The sequence below is a fragment of the Hydractinia symbiolongicarpus genome, chromosome 2 (assembly GCF_029227915.1).
Source record: "Hydractinia symbiolongicarpus strain clone_291-10 chromosome 2, HSymV2.1, whole genome shotgun sequence".
Lineage (NCBI taxonomy): Eukaryota > Metazoa > Cnidaria > Hydrozoa > Anthoathecata > Hydractiniidae > Hydractinia > Hydractinia symbiolongicarpus.
Window position 1 is genome coordinate 20,235,517 of NC_079876.1, and position 15,315 is coordinate 20,250,831.

The 15,315-nt window shown below is 36.1% G+C and overlaps 2 protein-coding genes across 2 annotated transcripts; one reads left to right on the forward strand and one right to left on the reverse strand.

Moving 5' to 3' along the window:
• Window positions 1–3,983: 3,983 nt before the first annotated feature.
• Window positions 3,984–5,591, forward strand: LOC130629922 (tigger transposable element-derived protein 6-like). Its single transcript, XM_057443297.1, has one exon. It carries the CDS (start codon window positions 3,984–3,986, stop codon window positions 5,589–5,591), a length of 1,608 nt encoding a protein of 535 aa, XP_057299280.1.
• A 4,528-nt stretch (window positions 5,592–10,119) lies between these two features.
• On the reverse strand, window positions 10,120–14,220 carry LOC130629923 (uncharacterized protein K02A2.6-like). The gene has a single exon (XM_057443298.1). It carries the CDS (start codon window positions 14,218–14,220, stop codon window positions 10,120–10,122), a length of 4,101 nt encoding a protein of 1,366 aa, XP_057299281.1.
• Window positions 14,221–15,315: the final 1,095 nt, after the last annotated feature.

The following is a 15,315-nucleotide window of genomic DNA, read 5'->3' on the forward strand; positions in this document are numbered from 1 at the left end:
GGTCTTTAGTACCCAACTTTATAGATAGAGCCTCAGACAAATGTGGAAATAACGAAAATAATAAGTTCAAAAACTGACGTTTTTATTGATTTTTTGATTACCTTATAAAAAATTTCTATAAACTGGTAAAAATTAAATAAAAACAAAATTTTCGGACAAAACAACTTTCAGCAGACACAAATTTTAGACGGAAAAATTTTCGAATAAAAAAAAAGGATTTGCAAGAATTTGAGGTACCCCACAATGAGAAGTAAAGAACAGAAACGCCTTTCTGATGTCTGATGATGAGGGATGGTCACATCTGGATAATATTCATTTTGTGATTTTAAGCTACCTATAGCTAGTACCATGCCGGCACTCCAGGGGCACATTTGTTATTAAATAATTAAGTGGTAAAGTAAAAGAGCTAAATATATTATTTTTATGTAGCTAGCTACACAAAAGATTTTTCAAGGCATTCTGTCATTTTAAATAAAGATAGCTGCTACCTGCTAGCTATTTGGACCTCCCATAACATTCCCACTTTCTCTGAGCTGGATAAGGTATTTGGTCCTAAACCTGGGACACATTTTATCTGTTTGAATTATTTTGAATCCTGAGAATCACTTTTGAACATGCTGTCAAAAACAGTTTATCGGCGTCTCTAAAAATGGCTAAATTCAGGAACTCAGAAACTATGATAGTAGCAAAAAAAAGTTTTCGGTTCATTTCATCAAACTGGTCTAAAAACATGTTTCAAGTTTCAAGTCATTATTTCAATTTTTTCTGAAGTAATAGGACTTTTACTTAGTATAGTTTTAGCATAGTTTTTCATACCGCTGACACCAAAATGGCTGCAGGGACTAATCGGTTTGAAATTAATTTATAATATTTTAATAACAACCTTTTTCTCTTTATGTGTTTTTATTTTCCTGCAAAAGTTGTTGCATAGCTTATGTATATGACATTATGATAAGTATGAAAAAGTTACTGTGCGACATGGGTTTTAAACCTTAAAAATTTCCAGCGAGAAATTTGAAAACTAATAAATGACAAAATCGCAAAAGTTTATCTTAAAAACTTTTAATTTTTGTTAATGTGAAAGTAATCCACTTGAAAAGGTTTCTGAGGTTTTATATGAAGAAATCTTCCATATTACCCATTATGGGGTAACTTGATGAACAATGAATTTTCCCGCAGGTGTTCTGTAGTATGTGTAATATAATTTTAAAAAATGTGATGTAATTTTCCTTTTAAGTTTTGACTTTTAAACCCAGCTAAAAATCTTAGCCTTGTCCTTTCCATACTTAGTCTAGCTAGCTATAGCAAAAAAGTTTAATATTCAAACTTGACCTATTTTACTGAGTATTAAGTAATAAATGCTAGTTTAATCTTTAATCTAGGTATAGGGGAGCTAAGCTACCTGTAAGAACAACATCAAACAACGTCGAGGCTGTTCTCTTTTGTAAACAAAACCAAAACTTCGACAGAAAAACTTTCGGACACAATTTTTTATTTTCAGCGAAAAAATTTTCGGACAAGATTTATATAGTCAAAAAATGTAAGTCTTTTGAAGGAATTTTAACCAAAATTCAAAAGTAATGATTACGGGAAATGACACAAAAAGAAGGCTAGAAGCCTTTATACTTTACACATATTCAACCAAGATCTAAAAAAGGGTCTTTAGTACCCAACTTTATAGATAGAGCCTCAGACAAATGTGGAAATAACGAAAATAATAAGTTCAAAAACTGACGTTTTTATTGATTTTTTGATTACCTTATAAAAAATTTCTATAAACTGGTAAAAATTAAATAAAAACAAAATTTTCGGACAAAACAACTTTCAGCAGACACAAATTTTAGACGGAAAAATTTTCGAATAAAAAAAAATCGAAAATTTTTTTCGTTCGAAAATTTTCCTTGCTAACGTAATTACCTAAACGCAATTTCCAGAACAAAAACGCACTGTTTTGCATCAAAAATTGGATAAAAAAAAGATTGTTATTGTGTGGTCAGAATTCATGATTGGAGTATAGCCAATGCAAATTTAAAGCAATGCAGGGTCTAACACATTTCTCCCCTGGCTAGTAATATAGAATCCGAGAAATTAAATGCTGATGATGAGCATATCGCTTCTTCCAAAACTGCGTCTTTCATTTAGAGTTTTATATCACAAAAAAGTGGCGCGAGGAGGCCGTAAAAAGTGAGCAGATTACGAAAATAATTATTAGTAGTAGTAAAAGGAGGAACAAAAACTGAATAGAAAAACACCAAACCTAGTACACATTTGATAGTGTGGTTCTTACACAAGTCTTAACCCTATTCGGTTCGGGGCGGATTTTGTCACCCCCCGAGCCTCTTGTGCAATGCTTCATGATTGTGATACCTACTCAGTCCTTATATTTATCTATTAGACACCTGTGTGCTAAATATTTCGGTCCCACACCTCTCAGAGATTTAGATATTGGCTATTACTCGAAAATACCCCTAAATATCTCTATGAAATCCTTATAGTCGGCAAAATATAATAACTTTCGTTAGAATTATCCATAGGACTTGAGACTTACAAGACTTTCTTTAATTCAGGGGAATCTTTCTGACAATTTTGGTCATGTGATTAATCCGATTACCTGATTTTTTCGGATTTTACCTGATAATAGTCTAATTCTCTTTAGATCATAAGTAATTGAATTTTGGACAGACAGTGGTAAATTAAGCAAATTTAAAGCTTACGATGACATCACAGAAAAAGTACTGACATAAGCAAAATTTTTTGCTGCTATTGTGTTTCTTTTATGACGTACTATGAGTGTATCAAGTTTGATTTATTTTTAAAAAAGTCTTTCAAAAATACTATTACCTCGCGGTAATAATATGTCCGAAATACCCCAGATCGAATAGGGTTAAGCTTTGTCAAAAGTTTTCATATTTTCACATAAGTACTTATTGTTTTTACGATATCTCTGGATGTTAAGCCATGATACACTTCAACTTAAAACAATTTCACAAAGGTGAAGATGTGTTATAATAAAAAGCAATATCACACATTTAACAAATCCTAAAAATAAAAACCGAAAATTATGTATTGAAGTTAAATAATAAACGTTTCCAGAAGACTGATAAACAACGGCTTTCTACGTAATGGAGAAATTAAAAATACAGTGGAATCCCCCTAAAGCGGACACCCTATAAAGCGGACAGCCCTCTAAAGCGGACAAAAATTTTTGCACCGGCAGAATTTAGGTCAAACTCTCATAAAAAAATCTCTATAAAGCGGACGATTATAAAGCGGACACTCTATAAAGCGGACAAAAATCTTTGCACCAAATGACAGTTTCCCTTATAAACACTCCCTATAAAGCGGACAATGGAAAAATAACGAGATGAAATGTCACTTTTTCTTAAAATTTAAACCATTTTACTTAGTACATCTTTGAGTTTTGTTATTTACCGAGTCCAACACTTTCCTTATATTTTTCTCGGCCCACTCAACTGCCTTTTCAACACCAATTAATTGGTACTGGGCAGGAATTTCTAGTCCGTAGCCAGCACCACGGTTCACTCGCTTCCCAGTCACTTTACATCCGATGGTACAGTTAGGAAGCGACATGAATTTGTTGAATAGTTTGCTAAGGTTTTTAGGGACGTGCCCAACTACTTTATCGTCATCTGTAACAGCTACAGCAAACTTGTCATGTTCGTTATCTTCTTCCGCTTTTAAACAAAAATTCTCTTCTCCGACTTTTGGGCTCCATATGTCCATGTAAGCATGGTATCCACGGATAAACGAGTCGAAGCGATATTCTTTCTGTTTTATAAGGATAATCTCAATCTGTTGGTCAATGTTTTTGAGAAGCATCTCATTTAGTTGAACGTTCGACATATCTGTGTTCTCTTCAGCTTCTTTAACTTTAAAATAGCATTCGAATCGTGAAGACATTGCAGCGTAAAATTTTAAACTGGAAAGAATTTCGAATTTTGAATTTCTAATGCACATTCAACATGGCAATGTCGAAGCAGCAGCTTGCTGATAAACTAGCGAAGAAAACTTTATCATTAGATGATAAGATCAAGTTTTTGGATTTCGCCAAAAAAAATCCAGAACTTGGATGTAGAAAACTAGCAGACATTTACAAGATTGGAAAGACAGCCGCAGCAAATATTTTAAGAGACGAAAAGAAAATTCGTGAACAACATGAAATTTTTCGTGAGAAAACAAAAAAACGTAACCGCCATGGCAAGTATCACAAGATAAATGAGATCTTATTCGAATGGTACAAAAGATGTTGCGCTTCTAACATCTACCCTAATGGTGTAATGCTTAAAGAGGAGGCGTTGGAAATTAAGGAAAAACTTCAGAACAGCGATTTTGATAATTTCTCCGCCTCTGACGGTTGGTTGGATCGTTGGAAAACAACATATTCCGTCAAAGAACGTCGTATTGTTGGTGAAGCTGGTGACGTTTCTACAGAAACGGTTACTTCCTGGATGGAGAGGATCAAAGAATTGGTTGAAGGTTATTCACTAGAAAATATTTGGAACATGGACGAGTCTGGCTGTTTTTTTAAAGCTCTACCGGCCAAAGGGTTAGTGGAAAAAGGAAAACAAGCAAAAGGTGGGAAAAAGTCAAAGCTTAGATTAACTGTCGCTTTTTTTGTAAATGCAGCTGGGGAAAAGATCGACCAGCCTGTTGTTATCTGGAAGAGTAAAGTCCCGCGTTGTTTTAAAAAATTGAAAGATCCATCGCGTCCAGCTAACGTTCACTACTTTTCAAATCCTAAATCTTGGATGACATCTCAAGTAATGGAAACTGTACTGGCACGTTTTAACAGAAAACTTTTATTTGAGGACAGAAAAGTTATTCTTTTTCTGGACAACGCCACCTGTCATCCGGAGTCAATGATAGGCCAGTTTTCACAAATCAAAATCATTTTCTTACCGAAGAACACAACTTCAAGGCTTCAACCACTCGATGCGGGGATCATCCAAAACTTCAAGGTGAAGTACAGAAAAAGACTGGTCAAATACGTGCTTGCAAGGATCCAGGAGAATAAATCTGCAACTGAAATTATCAAGAGCGTAGACATACTTATGGCTATTCAATGGGTTCAAGATGCGTGGAAAAAAGTAACCAACTTGACCATCAAAAATTGTTTCGAGAAATTTGGCGTAGTTCAAGGAGAAAGTGAATTGATGGAAGATCAAGAAGATGACTTGGAATTTGAAGCTCTGGTGAAGGAATTAACTGAAGATATGTCTGCTGCAGAACACATCGATTTTGACGCCGATGTTCCAGCTTCGGAGCCAAGAATTAACGAATTAGAAATAAATTGGCGACATCAAATCCGAGAAGCTAGCATTAACGCAATTGAAAATCCAGAGATGGCATGTCAGGTCGAAGAGATTTCCGAGGATGATGATGAGAGTGAAGACGTGGTTGAAGAAGAAATGCTTGGTTTCACCGAGCTAATCACTATGCTTGATAAAATTAAGCGATCTACTATTTTTGATGATACATGCCAAGAAATGTTGTCAACCATTACGAAAAAGATTGAGGAACTTCAGCTTCAAAATAGAAAACAATCCTCAATCAAAGATTATTTCAAATAGGGAGAAAAACGTGTATTGAAAGACCTATAAGATAAATGAAATATATCTTCGTAATATAACTTGGTTTCTTAGTTTATAACCTTAGCAACACTTCAAGGTTGGTTGCAACACCGACAAATTTGAGCTGCTAAACTTACTTTACACAGCCAACTTGGGTTCTTTGCTCGATAAGCTAAATCTATTGATGTTGCCGTCTACCCTAGTGTTGCAAGTCACCCCATGATACCCGCCAGTACTACAAAAAAAGCTTTTTTGGTCAAAATTAGGTCTAAAACTAATTTTTTGGTCAACTTCCTATAAAGCGGACATCCCTCTAAAGCGGACACTTTTTTTTGCACATATGGTGTCCGCTTTAGAGGGATTCCACTGTAACACAACCCTTGAACTTACTTCGCCAAAGAATCTATCAAACTTTGCCCAGCTAGAAAAAAATCCTAGATCCGCCCCTGATTGTAAGAGTTAGGGTTCATAAAAAGCTATAATTGATGTCTTGTGTAAACTTTTTATAACGGACACCATCGGGACTTTTGTTGAGTCTCAATGGTGTCCTCTATAGAGAGATTTCACTGTATTTAAAAATTAGGAAATTGCATGGACGACTTAAATCTATGTTCTATCTGCAAGAGTAGATATATTTCATATGTCATTTTCAGGTTAAAATGGATGTTCATCTTTATATTTTGAACCTATTAACCGTATAACACAGGTCTCAGCAACTTGTGAAAAAAATACAGCACACGTCCTTTGCTTTTAATAAATATATATTTTTATTTTAAAGTTTGAAAACAATCATTTTCCATTTTCTAGATACGCTGTCAATTTTTTTCCGAAGCATGTTATCAAATTTGAAAAAGAACTAAAGAGGACGATATCATACGCCACTGCATTGACAAATCACGCTTAATTCAAAAAGAAATGATCAAAAGATAATCTTCCTTTATGAATGGTAGCGAGTCATTTGTGAATATGCGGAATATTTGTATATAATCAAAACAATATAACAAGTAAAATTAGAAGGACCACTAAATATATTTAGTGTTCATAAGTGTTGACAATCATTCTAGTGTGGCTTTTGATTTGTCCCCTCAAAATACAATTTTTGGCTCTCAACTCCCTGACTATCCAAGAAAGTGAAGATCTTACACTTTAAATAGATACAGTTGACTCTCCCTACTTCGAATTCCCACGGGGGAAATTTTTTTGTTCGAATTATAGAAAGTCTTTGTAATTTAAACTTTCAGCTTCAGAGAGTGAAAATTCAAATCACAGAGAGAAATTACCTTATTTCAAAATCAAGAAAACATAATTTAAGTTTCATTCAATCTTTTATCCCTCTAATAATAGCCGTATTCCGTCTGTCTGGCCGTGCGTCGTTTTGTCTTTTTGTTACGAAAACACGAAATGCAATATATAAAGGACGGGCGACCCCGTGGATTTTTCCACAGGTTAACGACTAGTCTCTAATTAATAATAGCCGTATTCCGTCTGTCTGTCACGCAAAATGGCTACCGATATCCCCTTGATCTTTCCGCGATTTTTAAAATCCAGGTGGCTGTTTAAACGAAAATCTTATTATTGATTAAAATATATTCAAGATATTAATTTATCTTTTTAAATAATTTAATTATTTCAATTTACTAACCTTAATTAAAAAAATAAGTTAAGTGATTAAAATGAATGCATTATTTAAATACGCCATTTTTAATAATAATTACCACCGTGATCTCAATCGCCGCTTCCGCTCAGGAGCTACAGAAAACAAATAGGACATTTTTACTGACAGTTTTACTTACTTTGTTTTGACCGCTCGCACGTAGTATACCAAAACGCCTTATTCTTTAAAAAACCAATCTAAGATTTTCGCGGCCTGGAGATGCCAAAGAAGGAACATGATGAAGAAGACCATTTTGGTTTTGAAAGTGGTCGTGGTCAGTGCTACGTTTGTAGGTCTGTTTGACCTTTTTTGTCATCTGAAAGCTTTTGATTTTGTAATATTTGTTACCTATATGTTTTTACATGTTCAGATAAATATATTGTCACGTTTTTAGCCATGTAAAAATCTTAAACGCACTATTTTAAGATATTTGGCTAGGAATGAAGCTTATCATTCTACAGCCAGCTAGCTAGCTACCCTTAGTTATTACTATTCAGTTTGGTATAACAGCTTTTTATCATAGCCAATATTATTTATTTTTAAGTTGAAGTTGTGTCTAGCTAGCTAGCTAGCATCTTAGGTACCTCTGGATAAAAGCCAAAGTAGCCAAATGCACTGTTTGGCTGCAACACAGTTCTTATGCTAAATAAATGCAGTTAGGCAGCTACCACTTTTATTACTGTTATGAAAACTTATGCTGCTAAATAAAATTGCTGAGTATTTTTTTTAACTGAACAGGATAACGACAGGCAGTTTCCTGAATTTTTTTAACCGAAATCGCGATTAAGTTTTTTTAAAAATGGTGTTACGCCTATACTCATCTGCGTCACTGTTTACCTGTACTAACTGCTCAGTCCAGTGTTAGCAACGGGCTGTTTTTCTGTTTTACAGAAGTTGCAATAACGTTTTTTTTGGAAAAGGCTATTATACCTATATGGATGTGTCACATGTACTAAGCACTCAGCTTGGAGTAACATTTCTTTTGAACTTTTACCGGAAACATTCTTCAAAAAATAAAAAAGGTTGGTCAGCGGTTTTTGCTATGACGGGGTAAAAACGAATTGCAATCTGTGTTTGTATTTTAGCTTAAAACGTGGAATTTTTGAAAGAATTATTATACCGGAAATAACATGAATTGTGTGCACTTTACTCGATTTACTACATACCATATACATGTACTAAAGCGCTTTACCTGAATGTGTGGTACAGTTGACGATTAATAGCTCATTCTGGTGTTCAACGCCGGGTAATACAGTTACTTGTGGCCTACCCCGGCAATTCAACAGAGTGTTTCCTGTGCCATGATTAATTTGTTAACGTTTACTGCACCTTATTCTGCAAAATAAAATTATGTTGACTATCTTTTTTTTTGCTATGACGGGGTAACAACGGGTTGTAAACTGTGCTTAAAGGGTATTAAGCATAAACATGTGCGACACGGTTTACCTGTGCTAAGCGCTCAGTCCAGTGTTAACGACGGGCTGTTTTCTGTGTTTCTGTTAAACCGAAGTTGCGATAAAGTTTTTTTGGACAAAAGGTATTGTAATGAATGCGCGGCATTGTTTACCTGTACTAAGCGCGCTGCCCGGAGTAACATTCGTTTTCGAATTTTCACCGACATATGTATACTTGTACTAGAGAGTTCCACCTGAATGTGTGGAATGTGTTTACGGTTCTTTTTAATTGCGCCACAGGATTTTTAAATGCTGGGTAACACTTTTACTTGTGGCTTACCCCGGCGTGCGACGACGGGTCCCCCGGCAAGTTTTCATAGTTTACACAAAAAAAACTGTTGAATATTTGATTGCTTCACATTGGAGAGACGATTTCTTTCAACAATACGAGTTGCATCACCAAGTAATTTTCTGAACCCTAACTGAAAAACTGTTCGAATTATAGAAAGTTTCGAATTAGAGAAATTTGAATTGTAGAAAGTTTTTATTAAAAGTTTCTTAAGGAAAGTTGACGGTGACTGAGCACTTGTTCGAATTATAGAAATATTCGAATTATAGAGATTTGAATTAGAGGGAGTCAACTGTACTTTAGTTTGTTTATTATATATTACAGAGCTGGAATGTCCTACTACAAAGCATTTCTTTTTGTAAGTTCGATAGTATTACCTGTGAGCCAGCAGCACCATCTGACAGGGAAGTTACAAAAACACCCTCAGAAGTCGCCGTCGAAATTCGCTGTCTGTAGGACTAAATTTTGCGACGTCCAGTAGGCAATGAAACTAGACATCCAACAGACATCTTAGTTTGACTATGTCCACTGCGTATGTCCACTGGATAAATCTTAAATCTGGACAAATCTTATTTATCTATTACATACTTACATGTCCCATACCTGCCAAAGGCTTGGCCAAGACTTATAAATATAATTGGTAAACTTTAATTCGAAAAAGTCTATTGACAGTTATGGAGGAGGTGGAACATAGGGCTAACTCTTTCCACGGACGTACTTTGAACCTACTGTAGTAGTTATCTATCATCAGATAAAAAGTATTCTTCTGATAAAAGGAGCTAATCACATATAAACATAAAGTCTGATATCAGATGCTGTGACACCATCTTGGATCGTGTTTAGAGAGCGAGCCGAAACTCACGGCATCCGATATATACCTAGTAAAATATATTACAATCCCTCTTTTTCTCGAAGTTATTGTTGTTGATTTCTTGATTGTTTGTTTTATAACATGTTCACATATTTGCTTTTCAACTCAGTTCCTCTGCACGTACATAAAACGTTTTTGTTCTTCAGCTATACACATCGGTCTTTTACTATATACATCGTATCGTTCGTCTGCTATATATATACATCGTTTATCATTATCGTTCTTGTTATCATTATCTTGTTATCGTTCTTATTTTTTCTCTAAGTCTTCTTCTTGCGCTTCGGATTGATGATGACGTAACGCTCTGTAGTTTTTCTTTGTCGTTTCGGGTAGGTTTTTGCACCGTTCTTGTGGTTTTTCTTTTCGTATAGATCTTCTTCTTTGTTATGGCCATCATTCGGTTTAGATTGTTGGTTCTCATCAAAATTCGCATTGCTTGAGCAGGTACAAGGGTCTGCCCTGTTTCGCGCGTTAGAAACACTCGATTGCTTACCCTTCGCAGATCTATACAGTTTCGCGTGTCCGTTTGCTCGTAGAAACGTTTTTCCTTCCTTGTTTCGAACCATGATGCTTCGTTTGTATACTTTAATGATGGTGAAGACTTCCTTTAACCAGGGCGGTGAAAGTTTGTTTTTGTTGTCGGTAAGATTTTTCAACAATACCTTTTGTCCGACTTCAAAAGTGACAGTTTTTGCCTTGCGGTTCTGGTCGGTGTTTTCCTTGGATTTCTGTTTGTGCTTTTCATCATTCTTGTTTACTTCTATATCCAATTCACTGTTGCTTTTCACAAGTTGACTAACGTCAGGAAGATCATTCGTTAGCGGTCTACCGAACATCAGTGTTGCAGGTGGAACTTTAGTTACGGTATGAGGTGTGGTTCGGTAACTCAAAAGGAATGTGTCAAGAGTTTTACGCCAATCCTTTCCAGTGATGACAGCAGTTTGATTGTGTCGCTTCAATGTGCGGTTAAATCTCTCAACCTCACCATTAGCTTGTGGCCAGTATGGAGTTGTACGCCGGTGTTTTATACCATGTTGTTGAAGGTATCGGCTGAATTTGAAGGACGTGAATTGTGAACCGTTGTCAGTTACAATTGTTTTTGGATAACCAAAAATACTAAAGGTTCGCTTCATAACATTTATTATGTTTTGCACACCAGTGTTCTTGATAGAAGAAACTATTGGGTATCTGGATCTGTAATCAATCAAAACTAACAGGTTGTCACCAGAGGGATAAGGGCCTTGAATGTCCATTGCAATAGTATTCCAAGGTTGTTTGGGAATTTCTGTTGGTTGTGACGGTTCATGCCTAGTGGTGGAGGGTGCAGTTACTTGGCAGGCATGACAGGTAAGTGTTAGATCTTCGATTTGTTTGTTCATCAGCGGCCACCAAACTTTTTCACGTAATAGTAGTTTAGTTTTGGTTGTTCCTTGATGCGTAGCATGTGCTATCTGCAACATTTTCTGTTGTAGAGTGCTTGGGATGACAATTCGTTGTCCTTTGAGTAAAATGTTATTCACAGAGGATAACTCATGCTTTGCATGTCTGTATGGATTCAAAGCAGAATCTTTTGGCCAGGCCTTCGAGTTAATGGCTTTGGTGACTTTTTGAAGAATGATGTCTTTTGCAGTTTCATCTTGTATCTCTTCGATATTGCAGCTTTTAGGTACTGCTTCTGCTGCTGTAAAGTTGATAAAGGATTCAATTGAGTCGTCAGTTTCTCCTTCACTGTCTGTACAAACAGGGTCTCTTGATAGTATGTCAGCAGCATTTTTGGCACCAGAAATGTATTTTAATTTGTAGTTATACCCTTGTATGCGAAGAAGCCATCTCTGGATCCTCGGTGGTGGAGATGTGGAAGTTGGTGACATTACGTGCAAAAGACTCTTGTGATCAGTGGTGATATCGAAGTCACGGTCATATATGAAAAAGTGAAAGTGTGTGCAGCCAAAGGCAACTGCGAGAGCTTCTCGTTCTGTTTGTGAGTATCTCTGTTCAACAGGTGTTAATGCTCTACTTCCATATGCTACCGGCTTGAAGTTTCCATCTTTCTGTTTCTGTGTAAGTATGGCACCAAGACCATACGGACTTGCATCAACAATTATGTCTGTTTCCGCCTCAGGATTGTAAAATGCCATAGTTTCAGAAGTGCAAAGTTTTTCTTTGAGTAAATCAAATGATTTCTGTTCAAGATCTGTCCATATGAATGGTGTATTTTTCTTGGTGAGTTTCCTCAGTGGAGCTGATAATGTACTGTAGTCTTTGATGAACTGACTGCAATAATTTACTAGACCAAGAAAGGATCTGACTTCTGTCGATGTTGTTGGTGTTTTGAATTTGTTGACTGCAGTGACTTTGGAAGGGTCTGGAGATATGCCATCTGTTGTGAGAGTATATCCACTAAATAAAATTTTATTCTTGCTAAACTCACATTTTTCTGGGTTGACACGCAGGCCATTCTCAGAAAGATTACGAAGAACCTTATCGAGATTGCGGTCATGCTCAGCTTGTGTTTTTCCCCAGATAAAAATATCATCAGAGATGTTCTTTGCCCCTTCACAATCAGCAATTACCATTTCAATATTTTTCTGAAAATGTTCAAAGGCACTTGAAATACCATATATGAGACGCTTGTATCTGAAAATTCCTTTATGGGTAATGAAGGCAGTAATGTTTCTGCTTTCTTCGGCTAACTCAATTTGATGGTAGCCTTCTCGCAGGTCAATTTTTGAGAAGACAGTGGCTCCATTTAATAATGGTAGGATTTCTTCCAGTTTTGGAATAGGATGCTTCTCTCTGATAATGGCAGTGTTTGCTCTGCGCATGTCCACACACAATCTAATTTTGCCATTTTTCTTAGGTACTGCGACAATTGGTAAAACCCACGAAGTTGGTCCATTAACTGGCTCAATGATATCTAATTTCAGCAGTCTATCGAGCTCTGCTTCAACTTTCTTTCTGGTGTGAAACGGCAGTCTCCTAGTTGGTTGCTGGATGGGGGTGACATCTGGATCAATATGGAGTTTCTGTTTGAAGTTGTTAAGTTTTCCCATTCCTTTGAATACCTTGTTGTTTTTGTTGAGGACTTGTTCTGTTGATACTGGTATGCCTTTTGACAGACTTCTGCTACCTAACTGGAATGTTCTATGGTTGATGGGTGTTGTAGCTGGTCCAATTCGTAATAGATCTAGCTGCTCAGCTGTTTTGTGACCAAGTAAATTGCCTCCTTGACCAGGTATTACGTAGAATTTTGCTAGTATTTTATGGTGATTTGCTGCAACTGTAGCTTTGAAGGTACCAGTGATTGGGAGCTTCTTAGTAGCATTGTATGGGTAGATTCGGGCATTGGATTTCTGAAGCTGGATGTTGCTGAATAAGCGTTTATAGGTTCGAAAATCGATGATATTTGTTGTGCTTCCAGAATCAATGATAGCAGTCATTTCGCTATTGTTTACTAGAACGGGGAAGTTATTTGACTTCGTAGTGTTCATCTTGTATAGGTAGATATCCTCATCTTCGTCATCAGAGTTTTCATGGTTGGTTTGATGAACTTGCTGTTTATTTTTGGTGCGGCACATTTTTGCAAAATGTCCTTTAATACCACATTTGTTACATGTTTTATCTCTTGATCTCCGACATTCATGACTTTTGTGGTTCTTCATACCACAGCGACCACATTCTGGTTTGTTGAATGATTTGGTTGGGTTGTTCCGATGTGGTGGTGCATTGTGTTTCCTATGGCTACGATGAGGTGGTCTACGCCCATGTAGTTTGTTGATTTGTTCAGAGCTTTCTTCTTCAGTGTCATGTTGTGTTTGTTTACCATTAGCTATTTCTTTGTTTTGGTGTTCTGCAGATTCAAAAAGTCGTCCAAGGTCCTGTGTTTTCTGGAGATTCAAATCAGTTTCCATAAGTAAACGTTTGCGGAATTTAATATTCGATGTTTTTGCTATGACCATGTCTCGGATTTCATTGTCAGTTTCTGATCCATATTCACAATATAAGGAAAGTTGTCGTAGACGGGTAATGAATTGATCCGTACTTTCCCCTACTTGTTGTGAGGCTTGGTGAAATTTATGCCTTTCGAAAGGTATGTTCTTTTTGACTGAAAAATGTTCATCAAATTTATGGAGGGCTTCTTCAAATGTTGTTCCAGGATCAGAGAAAGTTTCAAATATTTCCTGGCATTTAGGTCCAATCATGTGGAGTAAAATTGCCCTCTTTCTTTCATCATCCCTAACTCCACTTGCTAGTATGTAGTATTTAAGACTGGTCTGCCATTTCGTCCATCGTTGACCAACTGAAGTCGGTTCTCCATTTGGGTCAAAGGGTGGTATGGCTGGAAGTTGCAAAACGGACATGCTAGCTGCACAGAAATGCTCAGAGCGCGCGCACAAGTATAACTATCGCTTGAAATTACAAAGGACAGCCTAGCAAAGTTTCCTTTCGCACAGTAAGAGTCAACAAAATTTGTTGTTTTGATTCGAAAATTCACACGTCTTGTTTCACGCGAGATTGCTTTGTAATTATGAAATATACCTCTCCATGAGTTCTTGGAATCCTCGTCGCCAATTTGTAGTAGTTATCTATCATCAGATAAAAAGTATTCTTCTGATAAAAGGAGCTAATCACATATAAACATAAAGTCTGATATCAGATGCTGTGACACCATCTTGGATCGTGTTTAGAGAGCGAGCCGAAACTCACGGCATCCGATATATACCTAGTAAAATATATTACACCTACTTAGCCTAAATTTTAAATTGGCTGTGTAATACGTCCTTTAGTGTGGCGGCGAAAGGTTACAGACTTACGAGGTCTCTTTTAACTACTCAAAAAACCACTATCGAGACAAACTTAAATTCTTTTTATAAGCTGTTAAGGAGATGACGTAAATAGGTTGCGCTGGATGTTGACATTGTGTTGCTGTTTTTCACAGTTTGTACACCTTGCATGTTTCACAACACGATTTTCAAGTGATGAGCACTTCGTCTATAGGTGATCAAAGATAATTACTTGTTGACTTGCGAATCTGCCAAATGCAGCAAGTGGCAATTACTAAATAAGTTAGTACGGACATAAAAATGGAAAAATTGATAACTAATGTCCACAAACCTTTACACAATCGACGTTTCTAAATTTAAACAATAAAAACTAAAATTAAACACAGTTGAAAGTTGAAAATGTGAAAAAACGTTCTTGCTTTTTATCAAGCATCTACCACCAGAATATATTTCTTTAAATATTATGGAAAAAAAGTTTGAAGAAAATTAAAAACTTTCAAAATTTTTAATTAATTGATTTGTAGTTGCATTAAGTACAAAATCTTTATTTCGTAATGTCAACCCAACACCATTATTTTTTCGAAACACTGACAGCCATTTTCTTTAGATGACGCTGATAAATTTTGATACAGAAAAAATTTGTCTTAACACTTATTAGTAGGATTGTTTCCA

Excerpts from the sequence above, each read along its gene's own strand:
- LOC130629922 (XM_057443297.1), top strand. The coding sequence starts at position 3,984 with ATGGCAATGTCGAAGCAGCAGCTTGCTGATAAACTAGCGAAGAAAACT.
- LOC130629923 (XM_057443298.1), bottom strand. The coding sequence starts at position 14,220 with ATGTCCGTTTTGCAACTTCCAGCCATACCACCCTTTGACCCAAATGGA.